At 43.0% G+C, this 15,843-nt stretch overlaps 1 protein-coding gene across 1 annotated transcript in view; it reads left to right on the plus strand.

Annotated features, from left to right (window-relative positions):
* Nucleotides 1-3,976: 3,976 nt before the first annotated feature.
* The window catches only part of LOC136557128 (AF4/FMR2 family member lilli-like), a 60,867-nt gene continuing 49,000 nt past the window's right edge, over nt 3,977-15,843 (plus strand). The window contains exon 1 of the mRNA XM_066550722.1: nt 3,977-4,351. Within this exon, the coding sequence (XP_066406819.1) occupies nt 3,977-4,351 (375 nt within the window). The remainder of the gene's footprint in view (nt 4,352-15,843) is intronic.

The following is a 15,843-nucleotide window of genomic DNA, read 5'->3' on the forward strand; positions in this document are numbered from 1 at the left end:
GGATTTGTATCCTCTGATTCCCCAGATCTGAAGGCAGTGGAACTCTATTGATTATCATCAGCTCTGATTTAATCTAAAACTTTGGTGCAATGACCATATTCCTTCTGCAGGCAGCACAGAGGCAGCAGATGCAGGTTGTGGCTTTTGTCAGGATGAGAAAGAGGAGGTGCTGGGGAATGCTGAGTTATGGCCAAACCCACCAGACTTGGGTTTGGGAGATGTTTAGAGAGTCAGTGCTGCTGTAGGAGTGATGAGGAAAGAAGGGACAACTCAGAAGAACAAAAGCTGTGAAACAAAATGCTGCAAAACTGGCTCCTGAGAAGTGAGAGACACAGCTAGGCTTAGCTCCTGCTGCAAGCCTGGAGCATCTGAGCTAAATCTGACCTGATGGCTCCTGCTGAGAAGAGAGTATAACATCAGCCAAGGGAAGGAAAAATTCCTCCTGAAGGAATAATACTAAAGACAGGTCAAGAGTTGGCTGCAATTCACCTTCTCCATTTACTCGACATGTCCAGCTCCCTGAGCTGTTTAGCCAGAACATTTCAGCTCATCATTAATTTATGAGCAAATTCAGGAAAAATACAGCAAGTCTTGTCTCTTGTCCTAATAATATCTCATCACACATAAAAAGTGGTTAGTACAGTTGATTGATTGGTGCAAGGAGATCTGCTTGAATGAAATAAACCTTGAATCATGACTGCAGTGTGAGCAAGAGGGATGGGCTTTAACCAAAACCCAATGGCCCCAAGCTGTGAGGAGATGGAGCCCATGTCTCACTGCTGGGGCTCATGGCTGCCACTTCTTAGATGTCACCACCAAGTTAATTTTGGACATTCTCAGCTTGTGAGATTTCTCATGCTGTCTTTGAACTCAGGACAAGACTCACAGGTTAATTACTCTTGTCCTGATCACTTCTCTTACAGGTACAATGGAGCATTTAGCTCTTTTTGTTGGCTGAAAAAGTATCTCTGTGGCTCTCACAGCAAGCAGACACTGAACATCCTCCCTCCTCAGAGGTAATACAAGCACACACCTGATTTTTAGGACAACAACTCTTCACTCAGACATACATCTGTGCCAGGTGGTGAATTTAAGTGGTCATGACTCACTCATGCAGGTAGTCTTTGTGTAGACTGGTGTCCCTATAAACTCACCAAGTTCTCAAAAACAGTTGGAGAAAAGCTGGCATGGCCAGCTGAAGGCCTGGAAATAATTGAATGTAGGTTGTTGACTGACTGACTTGTTGAAATAATTATTTCAATTTCAAGGACAGCTTACTCTTTAATTAATGTCAGCTCATTGAAGTCTTAGTTGTGCATCACTTTGAAATTATTGTTCTTACCTAAGCACTAAAAGCTGTTCCCTCATAAAAACAGTTCCTTGGTCCTGCCTCACCATCTGACTTCTCACAGCCACAGCGCTGTGCAGAGGAACAGGGCACCCAGGTGGGTGCAAAATTATATTATTATTATTATTATTATTATTATTATTATTATTATTATTATTATTATTATTATTATTATTATTATTGAATCCACTTCCAAAGGAATCCATGGCCACCCCAGTGGATGCAAAGTGAGAGGAAGTTGCTGCATATCAACACAACCAGCCTTTTGTCTCCTGGCACTTGCTGGATGCTGACATTAGTGCTGAAACTTCCACCTCTAGTAAAGCAAGGTGGACCCTGAACCAAAATTAACCTCTGCTATGACAATAGAAATAAAGACAATAAAGCTAATGCTTTTCACTTCAATAGTTTCCAGTTTTACAGCACATTTTTCACCTCTGAGTTTGCTTTCCCCACCATTAGATCCTCTCCTAACTTTTTTCCAAGCCTTTTTGGGTCAGCAGGTACCTGATTCTCATTCCAAGAGCCATATGGTCTTCATTTAAATACTGGGCAGTATTTACAAATGGGGGAGTGATACAGGAAAGCAAGAGCCTCTGCAGGCCAAAATGCATTGCTGTGCAAGCTGGAGGCCACTTTGGACCTTTCTAAAACCTAAAACCAGCCACTGAGATGTACAGATGTGCAAGACTCAGTTAGAAAAGGGTACAAAGAGAACTTTAAGGTTATTTGGGATGAGGGATTGAGATTGTTTTGCTCCCAGTTCTGAAAATTTACACATTAGGAATTTAACCCTCAACATTCTGCACTTTGGTTCCTCATGAGCTACTACTGGAAGCATGAGTTTGTCTTAATATGTCACATTTTTGCTCAGTGTTACACCTTACAGGAATATGAAAGTAACAATTGCAGGGAGGCTCTTACAAACATCTAACAACATCTAACAGCAAACCAGGCTAGAAAAATAAATGGAAAACTATGACCTTGTTGGGAAAGACTGAACCCCAAATTTCTCTTTAGAAAATATTAGCAGGTAAATGCCATGTTTGTATTCAGAGACCTTTTGTACCAGCAGCTTAAGGGCAAATAAGAACAAGCTGCTGCCCTCAAGAGTTTATAACCTTCTACAAAGAGACAGGATATGTATAATGGGTGGAAAAAAAGAAGTGATTACTCTCCTCCTTTTTACACATGGAGATAGAGATCAAATAACATCTCTGCTATCACACAGGAAGCCTGTGGCAGCACAAAATAGAAGGAACTGGGATTTTCTGGAAGCAGATGCTCTAACCACAAACTCCCTTCTTCCCTCACTTCCCACATATTTTTGTTTTAACAACCAGCCTCGAGGCACTGCACATTGAAGGAGGAAATTTCTCCCTTTACAGCCACCCAGCAGCAGACGAGTTTTAGTAGGATGCTTCCCTGGTTTTCTCTGGGGAATGGAGAGGGCCGGGAGAGCAGTGGGTGACTTTGACAGGGGCTGGGAGATGTCACTGTCATATTTTGTGAAAAATCCCCTTGCCCAGGATTCTTCTCCTGTGAAGCTGAGAAGCCTCAGAGAAAAAGGAAAACAATATTATCTGATTGCTTCTCCTGTGTTTTGCTGCTTTGGAATGTGGTTGGAGATTGTTTATCCAACATGTGAATTGTTTTGATTTAATGACCAATCACGGTCTGGCTGTGTCAGGACTCTGGAAGGAGTCACGAGTTTTTCTTTAGTATCTTTCAGCCTTTCTGTATTCTTTAGTATAGTTTAGGATAGTATTTTTTAATATAATATAGATCATAAAATAATAAATTAGCCTTCTGAGAACACGGAGTCAGATTCATCTTTCCTTCCTTTCCCTGAAAATACCACAGGGCGCTGCGATGCTTCGTGGCTGGAGGAGGAGCTGGGGGGACAGATCCTGCCTGTGCTGTAGGAGGGTGTGCTGGACATGGGGTGCCCACAGAGCCCCCCATCTTCCCATTCCTGACCATTTTCCCATCTCACCGATGAGCAGCCCAGCCGGAGCCTGGAAGCACATTTTTGATCCAAGCCAGTGACAGATGAACGATTTGGGGGTTTATCGCTAATAAACACCCGAGCAGCGTAACCAGAGCCAGTTTTGCTATTGTTGTGATGACACTGATACAGTGTTGATGCTGTTATGGCTGCAGAGCTCAGGCTACATTATCTTTTTGCCTCCTTCACCAGGTAACTTGAGGCCGTGGCACTATTGATTGAGGACCGCCAGTGCTGGAGCATCCGCTCCTGTAACCGTAGCCTGCCGGGGCTATGGGGCTATTGTGAGGGCTTTGTTCAGCTGCTGACAGCTCCCAGCAAGAGCATGCAAGGGTTGCAAACGTTTTTATTGTGCCTGCACCTCTTTGCCTTGTAGACAACAGGAGTGGGCTGCAGGGAGCAGATAGCAGGCTGACTCTGGTGGAGGACGGAGCAGAAGGTGTAGCACCCCACTTCTGAATGCTCCTGACAGCAGAAAAGGGGGTGCTCTCTCCTGGGAAGGCTGGAATGCTGTCATGCCAGGGCTTTTATTTTGGGCTCTCCTGCGGATGTGAGTGCAGCCTGTTGATTATGCAGCTGTGGAAAGCAGGCTAAGCGGATCCGATAACCTGTCATCCAAGATGCATCCTTTCCCTTGCTCAGCCCTGCTCACCTGCTTCGGAAACACACCTGAAAACACTCCATTTGAGCAGCCCAACGCTGCTCCTGTGTCCATGGAGGAGGAGGAGAAGGCAGAGGCAGCCCCAGCAGTGTGCCTGCAGCCACCCACAGCAGCAGCAGCCAGCAGCATCGAGCACGGGGGAGAGAGGGACAGCGAGGAGATGTTCAAAGGCAGCAGGAGCTCAGAGAAGCAGAGCAGTTCCAGCAATCACACTGCTGCTCAGGCAGTGCCTGCCACCACCCAGCCATCAGTGTTTGCTGCTAAAGAGCTGAGCCAGGAGGTCATTGCACTCTGCACTCACATCCCCAGGCCGTCCATCATCCATGTGCCAAAGGTGAGTGCTCTAGAAGTCCCTGTGCAGCAAGGTAAGAGAGCTGGCTCGCTTTTACTGAGTACAAAAAGGGTAGGGAACAAAAAAATCCATGGGAGCATTTACCTTGTATTGGTTGGCATGAGGTCAGGAAGGGACTAATGGCTGTTCTCAGTAAAATAATACAATATCACAGCTATAGCTTTCCTGCTCTATTATCAGAAGCCTTAGGGGATGTTTGTAATAATACCAGGCACTTTTTACAGTATGTTTTGATCACTTGCCTTCCTATCTCTTGTTGATCGTCCCTTATTTTGTATCTCATCCAAAATCCCTTGAAATGAACAGGCATCATTCTTTCCCCCCTGACTTGAGTGGATGCTGCATTTTTGCCACCTCAGCCAAGTGCCTCAAGGCTGCAGAATCCCTGTCCCGTCTTATTTGTAGCTTGTGTGTGCTTGGAGACAACAGTAAGGTTTTGACTGCAGTTTTGGTGAATTCAATTTATTCTAGCTTCAATAAGATCACAAAGTTGGGTGTTTTGCCATTGTTACTACTAAAATAATAAATAGTAATGGACAAATAGTGCTGTTCTCATTTTCTCTTGGCTAGGTAACTGGAGATCACAGGCTTTCCCCCCCCGATAAACACTGAGGAATAGAAGCCACGTGTGGGACTCAAATTCTTTATATCACAGCTTTTGTTTAGGAGTCCATTCCTCCCCCAGTTTCCCTGCCAAATTACACATATTCAGAGTGCTGCTGTTTGCTTCCCCTTCACATCAGGCAGTACTGTGTTTGGCAAAGATATCTGTCCTTCTTGTAGAGCAGGTGCTAGAAAAAGGTTTAACGTGAGATATATCTGCTGGAATTAAGAAACTTAACAGAATCAGGGTTTCCAAGTGGGTTATGCTGCAATTACCAGAGCTGGGAGTTCTTAGACCACCTCAGTCCTGTTGCCAACAACCACAGCTCCTACATAGAATATAAGTAAAAAAGATAAGGAAGAAATGGAGCTGCCCAAGAACAATAATTTGTAGAAGGAAGGGCTGACTATGAAGGTGCTCTGGATTCTGAAGAGCTAGCTGGCCATTATCTGGGGATGGAGTTAGTATATTTAGTCCTTCTGACATTCAAGGAGCCAAACCAGATGTTATCAAGATCTCCCTCACCAGCTGTGGTTTCACTTTTTTTGTTGCTTCACTTCTGTAAAACATTTGTCTAGTTTCACTTTTGTTGTTGATATTGGTTTTTTGTCGTTGTTTTGTTTTGCTTTGGTGGTGGGATTTTTGTTTGTTCATTTTGTATGTTTGTTTTTGGTTCCTTTTTTTTTTTTTTTGGTTGTTTGTGGTTTTTTGTTTTGATTTGTTTTTTGGGGTTTTTTCCTTGCTTTGGAGGTTCAGGGTGGATGTTAGGAAAGGCTTTCTCACCTGGAAGGCAGTGCAGCATGGGAGGAGGTCACACAGAAGTGATGGGGATGCTGTGCTTGGGGGATTATAAGACTTGGCTGGACAAATCCAGGGCTGACCTGGCATACCCTTGGCAGCCACCTGGCTTTGAGGAGGAGAGTGGAAAAGAGCCCTCAGGAGGCTCCTTCCAGCCACCATTTCTGTGACTGTGTGATGTCTGCATTTTGATGCATGCACACAGTTTATAAGCACAAGGCATCTCTTTGCTGTCCCTGAGACAGCTCTTGTGTGGTTTTTTCTGGGGTCCTCCATGGCAAGAAGGAATAAATCTGACTCCATGTTCTTAGAAGGCTTATATTATATTATAGAATGCTGTACTAAAGAATAGAGAAGGGATGCAGACAGAAGGCTACAAAGAATGATAATGAAAACTTGTGACTGCTTCCAGAGTCTGACACAGCCTGACTGTGATTGGTCATTAAATCAAAACAATTCATATGTTGGATAAACAATCTCCAACCAAATTCCAAAGCAGCAAAACACAGGAGAAGCAAATTAGATGATATTGTTTTCCTTTTCCCCTGAGGCTTCTCAGCTTGGCAGGAGAGAAATCCTGGGCAAAGAGGATTTTTCAGAAAATATGATGGTGACACTCTTGGCTTTACAATGGTGCTCTTGGTGTGATGCTCTTGGCTTTACAATGGTTTTGTGACAATTTCTCCCCTTTGTCTCCTCCCTTCCAAGCACTTCATCCTGCCTTTGCTGACCTGCTGCTCTTCTCTGTGCTGTCAGAGCCACTGCCAGCCCCTCTCCCAGGCTCTGAGTGCTCACTGTGGCAGATGAGGTTCCTGATGTTGGGCACCTCAAACCTCTACAGGCTGAGGTGTTGGAACAGGCAGTGCTGAAGGGTCAATCCAAAGATGCTCCATGCTTATGGAGCAGGGATTCTGCTGGCTAAGCTGAGCCAGGGGTTTCTCCAGGAGTACACACGGTCTGGTTTTGGAATAAAATTTATAAGAATCTGCAGTCAGAGGAGAAGTCAGGAATGAGCCCAATCCCTCTGGACAACCTGGGTGATTCAAATTCAATCATACAAGATACCACTTCAAATCTTTCATCACTGGTTTTAGGGATTTTTTTTAAGAATAAGCTACAAAAGAAACTTTAGCAGGGAGTGGGGAAGAGAGAGGGAGGTTATGGTCAAGGCATGTGATGGGCTGGGGACCACACACACTGCTCCTGGTGTGAGAGGGAGGAAGAAGATGGAGAGGAAGGATGGTGGGAGGCACACAGGACATCTGGTGTACATGTAAGGGAAGGGACTCAGGGAAAACATGGTCCATGAGGAGAGAAAGAGGAGCACAGGATCTCCTTGAGCAGGGTGTGGGTGGCCTTGGTGGGAAGGTGGAGAGGAAAGGAGAGGAGAAAGCACAGGGCTGATGGAGATCCAGGGCTGGAGCATTTCAGTCCCAAAGCAGAGGCTATTTCTGTCCTAAAATAATAATATCCAGACATTGCTGAAGGAGCCAGTGAGGTCCAATGGAGAAGATTGAGATTTCCATCCTCTTTGTCATATCTGAATTTCCCTTTGTATCTCAGTTTCTCCAGCTATAAAACTGACAGAATTTGTCCTATTTCTTATGCAATCACAGTGGAATCTATAAATTAAAATAACATCTAGCTGCTAAGTGGCAAAGGCAAATATGCTATGTCCTCATGGGGATCTCACAGTCCTACACAGGAAATCTTTAATTCATGTTCTTGCATCAAATTCTTCAATAATAGCTGAAGTAATGTCAGGATAAACACTTCTCCTTCATTTCTGAAATGACATCAAGGAGCTAAAGACAAATACACTGAGAACTTCCACCATCAAGACCTGCTGTCTACCTGTCAGCATAATCCTGCTCAAGCAGAGAGAGCATCAGTCCACTTTTCACTAATAGCAGCCTACAATTCTCATTTGAACACATAATATACTAATTAAAGAGATCTTCCAGCTGACCCTCCCTCCTGGGACATGTAGTCACATATTTTGGATTACAGTGGAGTTGCATGCATGTAACCAAATCCAGAATTTGATCAGTTTTTCCTTTTATGAGAAGACTGCATCTGCTCCAGATGGAGCCAAGCTTAAATCTGATATAAACATGATCCAAACAGAAATTAGACATGAAAATAATTACCAAAGAGATTGAGTTAGAGTTGTTTGGTCACAATTACCATGGCAGCAATATGCTTGTAAATAACCAACCATCATTTTAATATTATGGGATTGCCTCAGTAATAAAGCATGATTAAATTTCAATGAAGTGCTTGACATCTTGCATCTTTATCCTGATTCTGATGTGTAAAGAATTAATGCTCTTGTGTTTTGTGTGCTGGAGAGTCTTTATCAGCCTTTACAAGGCTATAAATCAAAGCTGCCCCAACTGAAGACAGGAACTTGCCTGTCTGGTCTTTCAACCTCAGCTACAGCATAAAAGATTTTCTCATCTTTTATTTCCAAGTACAGTTTTAGCAACTGATAAAGTCTGGGGTGAAAACTTAGAAGAAATCCTTATTGCTCTGAACCAACAACTGTGCTATGGCTCCAATAAATGTTTCATGTTGACAAAAGCATATCAGTGACCCTTTCTACTTGAAATATCACTCACCTGACTTGAACTCTGTTGACCTTCACAGCTCAGATTGGTTTATTTTCCAAAACAAAAGAAGCCCAAACATCATCCAATGCATCAAGGAATCATTTTTCCCTTTCAAACTGTTTGAGCCACCAGAAAATCAGAAACTGAGACCTTATATCAGAGACCATGGGAATGATATGTCAGATGAAGCTTCCCATTGCTCCTGGGGAGCCTTAAAGAAATTGGTCTCACCTGCAACTTCCTAGATAAAGTGCCAGTCACAGCTTCAGGGTACACAGAACCCTTCAGAGGATCTCATAGCTACTTTCAAATATTGAGTGTGTCGCTTTGTCTGTTTTGCATTTGCACCTTTTTGGTACCTGGAGCAGTTCCTTGGCTAAAGAAGACACTCAATGGATTTGACACAGTGAAGTTTATTTTCAAGACTCTGGACATAACAGACAGACAGCACAATTCACAACAACTTTACCAGGCTATGGCCCAGAACTGCTCTGAGTGTCAGGCTAAGGATGTAAAACAAAGCTGGTAATGACTTGTGACACATTTACAGGAGGGGAAAGTGCTCACTGAGTGGAGATACAGGACTGCAAGGATGAGCACAGTTGAGATGGAGGATACCCACCAGTAGTGGCCTAGGTGAAGCCCTACACTGAAGTTACACCCTGTAGGTAAACTCCATAAATACACTGAATATATCAACAGTCCCATTGGAAATAATGGGACTTCTCACAGTCAAACTCACTGAATACCAGCTCCTGGGGACACAGTGCTCCTGAGGATTCCTGGCACTGAGGAATAGAAGCCACGTGTGGGACTCAAATTCTTTATATCACAGCTTTTGTTTAGGAGTCCATTCCTCCCCCAATTCCCCTGCCAAATCACACATATTCAGAGTGCTGCTGTTTGCTTCCCCTTCACATCAGGCAGTACTGTGTTTGGCAAAGATATCTGTCCTTCTTGTAGAGCAGGTGCTAGAAAAAGGTTTAATGTGAGATATATCTGCTGGAATTAAGAAAATTATCAGAATCAGGATTTCCAAGTGGGTTGTGCTGCAATTACCAGAGCTGGGAGTTCTTAGACCACTTCAGTCCTGTTGCCATCAACCACAGCTCCTACGTAGAAATAGGTAAATAACATAAAGAAGAAATGGAGCTGCCCAAGAACAATAATTTGTAGAAGGATGAGGATGGTTGAGATGGAAGACACCCACCAGTAGTGGCCTGGGCAAAGCCCTACACTGAAGTTATACCCTGTAGGCAAACTCCATAAATACACTGAATATATCAACAGCCCATTGAAAATAATGGGACTTCTGAGAGTCAAACTCACTGATGGATTTGTAACACCAGCTCCTGGGCACATGATGCTCCTGAGGATTCCTGGCACTTCTCATGCTCTCCTGGGAAAACAGCCCAGAGTGGCTGTGCTCAAACTCCCCTCAGGAGCTGGCTGGGCCTGGGTCTGACTGCTGAAGGAAGCATTTCAAGTATGCTTTGGGAGTTGTTAAGTATTTTGATAAGCAGCTACAATTAGCAGGAAAAGAACATAATTATTTGGTGATTGGCAGCTGCTCAGTACTGAGCTGTCCTTTTGCTTACCTTGGCAAAGGCTTCACTGCACCCCTCAGCAGAAGATGTTTGTGATCATTTCATCATGTAGGACTTGCACAGGGATAGTCTTTTCTCCAGCAACAAGGAAAAACTACTTTTATTTCCCCCAGTATCACTCTGGTGCAAATTTGCTTTAATTTAATCAAATTAAACCCAAAGGACAAACCCATCTCTTCCAAGTGCTCTAGCTGGATGCTCAATCTCAGGCTGTGGTTGCCAGAGGAGCATTAACACCCTTGGCTCCTCTGACATCTGCAGGAGCTTAGCATCTCAAACAAAACAGTGTCATTTCTACAAATCACATTTATATTTTAATGCTTTGGCAAATTCATTTGGGAGATTATGGCCCCGGACATTTGGCCAGAGCCCTCCAAGAGACTTGAGAGAGTCCTTGGACAGGATTGATTTTTTTTTTTCCCTCTCTGTTTCCTTGCTCCCTATGACCAAAATCTCTTACTAGAGCATGCTACTGTAATGCTTCCCTTCAACTCTCCCTCTTAATCTTGCCTCTGTAGCTGGCAGCTGTCTGGGGAGAGTGTGTGTGGGCTGGCAGTTCCTCACTCTCAACATAAACAGCACCTAAGTGAAACCAGACTTTCTCATTACATTTTTCTCTTTGCTCTCCACTCCCACACAAACACAGAGGTAATGGCAGCTCAGAGCCTTTTATCCTGGCTAACACACAACTCATTTTCCTCCATGGCCTGCACACATGCAAAATAAAATCCATCTTAGTGGTAGGAGCAGCAGGCTCTGGTCAAAGAGATGCTGTCTCCCATCCCAGCTGTGCTGTCCCCAGGTTGGCACATCCCTGCACAGACAATGATCACTGCCAACCCCCTCCCACCTGCAGAATTCCCCATCCAACAACTCCCCTTTCCTCCCTCACATGGCATTGCTTTAGCTGACCCCAACCAAAATGGTGCAGCTTCCCCTATTTGACAAGAAGCTTTTCTTTTTGCTTTTTCTGAATCTCTCTCTTACCTCTCACTTCCTCAGCTTGCATCAGCTGGGTTATTTTTTGTAGAGGGTTTATGCAGTTGCATTTCAGCTGCTGTTCTACAGCATCTCCTGCCTAGCAGAGTGATGAGGGACAGCCTAGGAGCTTCTTTCAGCTCTCTGCCACTCTGAAACCTATTCCAACAGCTCCCAGGAGTAATGAACCTCCTCTGTGCCAACAACAATAATAGTGGAGCTTTTATAGAAATACAGAAACAGTGGAGCTTTCGGGGAGTGCTTGGAAGTCACGAGAGCCTCATTTAAAGGGAATTAAGGAGAATTTGTGAAGTTTCATGAAAGGTACTTCTGAAAACAAGATATTGTAACAGGAGCACTTTGAAACCTCCTCTAGGAAATTGGAGACCTCACGAAACTTGACAGGTTTTGGGTTTCATCACCAACAGAACAGCCCAGGGTCAGTGAAGAGTTCATACCCCTTCTACTCTTAGGGTGAACACGAGGGTCCTGGGATGCTGCTGTGTGAGTAAACACTGGCATCCCTTTAGCATTCAGGCTTTGGCTTTTGCTCACTTTAGCACCTGCAGAACTGGTACTGTTCTGTCACCACATTTCTCTTCACAGAGAAAAGCAAGGCACAATTCTTCCCAAGAATATTTCTGGGTTTCACATTCTCTGAACCTCAGAGAAAGGAAAAACAATTCTTATCTCATTTGCTGTGCCTGTGTTTGTGCAAAAGCAGAATGCAATATTGAGATTGTTTACCCAGAGTGATGGTGTTTTGTTTCCTTGGCCTGTCAGGGCCAGGTGTGTGTGTGTGTGTCGGGACTGTTGGCTCACAGTCACAAGATTCTGTGCAGTTGAGTGCTTGGCAGATTCAGTTTAGATGTAACGTAATATAATGTAATAAATATAGAATAATATAGTATAATAAAGTAATTAATTAGCCTTCTGATAAGATGGAGTCAGATGCATCATTCTCTCCCCTTTGTCAGGGGCAAGAATAGCCACAATACTGTTCAGGTCCATAGGTGTTCATATCCTGTTTGCATGTTCTCCACAACCTTGCTCTGAACTCAGTATGAATGTTATGGTAACATTCTCCTTCCTCCTGCCTTTCAGTAAATTAAAGGGTGCTTGCAGCTCTTGGGGGGAGATAAGATGCAGTTTGAATCAATGGAGTAATTACAGAAGAATATGATACTAATGGGACTGATTTGAATGCATATCTAAGGATGAATGCTGTGGCTCCCTGCCCAGACAGTGCACACTTTCCCCATGATGAGTTATTTATGACTTGACACATCACAGCTCTGCTGTTTTGTCGTTGATAAAGCAAACTCTGTCAATATTGTGCATTCTCACTGATCCAGGGCTGGCTGCTGAGCAGTTTTCACATCTGGTACAGCCATGGCCACTTGTGGTATTTGCTGGGTCCCCAGGATGGAGGAGGAATTGAGAATCTGCCTCCATGTTCTTAGAAGGCTGATTTATTATTTTATGGCATTAAATTATATTAAAGAATGCTATACTAAAACTATACTAAAGAATAGAGAAAGGATACAGACAGAAGGCTTAACAAGATACTAATTAAAAACTCATGACTGACTTCTCAGAGTCCTGACACAGCTGGACAGTGATTGGTCATTAAGTAAAAACAATTCCCATGAAACCAATCAATCAATCACCTGTTGGATAAACACTCTCCAACCACATTCCAAAGCAGCAAAACACAGGAGAAGCAATCAGATAAGTATTGTTGTCATTTTTCTCTGAGTCTTCTCAGCTTCCCAGAAGAAATCCTGGCAAAGGGATTTTTCAGAAAATATGACAGTGACAGCCACTCCCTCTGTGGCAGCAAAAGCAGAAGAGAAAAGCTGATAGAGCTTCACCAAGGGCAAGTTGTGCCTGAGTAGCCACAGAAGTGTCCTTCCTTGGTGGAGTGATGGCACCAGTGGACATGAGAAGAGCTACTGATCTCATCTGCCTGGACTTCTGGAAGATCTTTTATATGGTCTCCACAATATTCTTGGTTTGGGCTTAGGTTTAGTAACCTGAGAAGTTCTGTACCTAAGCAGCCTGATCCAGCACCAAACCACTCATCAGCCAGTAGGGCTCTGGGGATTCTCCTTGAGAATAAAGACCAAGCCTTACATGAACCTGACCTTATTTGCCCAGAGACACAGAGCTCAAGAAATCCAAAACTTTATAAATCTTATAAATATATATATATAAAATATCTGGATATAATGATTAATTTATAATGATACACATAGTATGTCTATATATATATAATAATATATATTAATATATATACATACTCTGTATATTTTATATATAATATATACATACTATGTGTATTTATATAGAATATAATATACATTATATATTATAAAATATATATATTATAATATAAATTATATCTAATATATACTATATTATAGATATTATTTTTATATATGTATTTTATAGCTATTATATATAATAGATTATATATATAATATTTATTTATAAAAATATTATACATACTATGTGTATATAATACATATGTATAATATATACAATATATATATATACATATTATGTGTATCATTATCAATTTATCATTATATCCAGATATAATAGATTGTAGCATAGCCACTTTGAGTCCTTCAGAGTGCACTCTGTGTGGAATCACACACTTCTGGCATGATAGCATTCATCTTTGCTTCTTTTTTTTTTCTCTTTGTCCCATTGCCATGTGTTGAGGACAACTGTACCCAGAGATATTGTTATATCTAATGCACTGGGGCTGGGTGTTAAAACAAAATCTTGATCTGAAGGGCCATGGCTTGGCAGTCCAGCTCTACACTGAGATCAGCATTCAGCCTCTCCCCAGACAACACACCTGAATACTGAGCTTTAGAAAAGTACTATTTAAGCCACTAGAAAACAGGTCTGATTTCTTGATTATTTTAAATGGAGACATTTAGACCACGAACAGTGCACCAACAGTGCCAAACCCCCAAATCATCTGGGCCATTAGTTCCTCTAAAAAAAACTACTGAGCACAGCCAGACCCAAGGGTTTGATATGGAGGGTCCCTCCCAATGGGGAATGTCACTTATTTCAGAGCACCAGATGCAAAATGCTGTGGTTTGAGCTCTGCTTCACACTGTGCACACACACCCAGAGCTTTGTGTTGGGTCAGGACTCCAGTGGAGGCTGAACACCCCTCAGAGCAATGGCAGGCTGCTGTAATTTGGGACTAAACATCTGCTATATATTTGCAAAGTAGCCCTGTCCTGTTCCTCTCTTTTCCACACACCAGCAGTCAGGACTCTCCAGCTGCTCTGTCCAGACTGGTGCTTTTTTGTAACTAGCACTAGCAGCAGGGACCCTTAGCTCTCCTGGCCTGCCACAAAGAAGGCAGAGGCTGTGCTAAAAGACAAAGCCTTCTCAGGGGACAGGGCTGCCCTCTCACCTGTACACACACACACACAGCTGCCTCCAGCCCTGCTGCTGTACTGGCTACATGAGGAGAAGCTAAGCACAGAGCTAACCAATAATTCAGTGGGTAGAAGCTGCTGAATGATATTTAGTCCCAAATGCTACAAACCATGTGTTCCTTGCTCTGCAATTTAGGATCTAAATAGTGGGGGTCAGTAAAAACATCTAACTGAGCTGTTTGCTGACAGGATTTGTGTCTGTCCTTTGGTTTAGTATCAGAAGCAGTGGCTAGATGCCAAAAGATAATTTTTAGGTACCTAAAGTGAAATTTTAACAGATACTTCTTGCTGCTGAGTACCTTGAGTCCTTCACTTGTCATGTACAGGAACCAACCCCTGCTAACCAAAACTGGGCAACAAAAAGCATTAATAGGGCAGAACCTTTTTCAGTGGTAGATCTCAATCTTCCACAGCCCAGCTGTGTCACCATCATATTTTCTGAAAAATCCCTTTGCCCAGGATTTTTCTCCTGGGAAGCTGAGAAGCCTCAGAGAAAAAGAAAACAATAATTATCTGATTTGCTTCTCCTGTGTTTTGTTGCTTTTGGAATGTGTTTGGACATTGTTTACCCACAGGTGATTGTTTCATTTGTTTCATGTGAATTGTTTTGACTTTATGGCCAATCAGGGTCAAGCTGTGTCGGGATTCTGGAAGGAGTCACAAGTTTTTCATTCGTATTTTTTTAGCCTTCTGTCTGTATCCTTTCTCTATTCTTTAGTATAGTTTAGTAATCTTTAATATAATATAGTATCATAAAATAATAAATTAGCCTTCTAAGAACATGGAGTCAGAGTCACCATTCCTCCCTTTGTTTTGGGGGGGGGGGGGGCACTCACAAATAAAACACAGCTGCATGATCTAGAACCTTCCAGAGGAAAAAGTTATTAAGTGCAGTGTGACTTTGCTGTCCAGGTTGCAGCACAATGAGATTTCAGATGACTGATGGTACAAATTCTTAATGGCTGAGTGTTGTCTTCACCAGCAACAGTGCTCAAGTGACCCAGGCATCAACACCTGCATGGAATGAAGTTCACCTCCCCCTAGAGTGGGGCATTTTCCAGACTTTAATTTGTGTGAGCAAAAATCTGCCTTATTCCCTATGAGGACCACAGTAATGTGTGTTCAGCTTCTTTGGGTTTCTCCATGGGAAGGTCCTTTCCTAATATTTAGCTAAATTCATCCTCTGATTCCACAAACCTGTCCAAAAGCTCTTCTGTCTGCTGTCACCTTCCTCTGCAGAGCTGCCAGACCTTGAGAAACCTCTCCTTTAATATGCCAAGGCTTTGTGGTACTCTCTGTCCCAATGCTGAGTGGGTATGTGACCTCCTGGACATTAAAAGCAAACATGTCTCAGGCAAAAATCAGTTTCAGTTCTTCTTCCTTCTATTCAGCTCTAAATCCTGAG

Source organism: Molothrus aeneus, chromosome 5 (genome assembly GCF_037042795.1).
Source record: "Molothrus aeneus isolate 106 chromosome 5, BPBGC_Maene_1.0, whole genome shotgun sequence".
Classification (NCBI taxonomy): Eukaryota; Metazoa; Chordata; class Aves; order Passeriformes; family Icteridae; genus Molothrus; species Molothrus aeneus.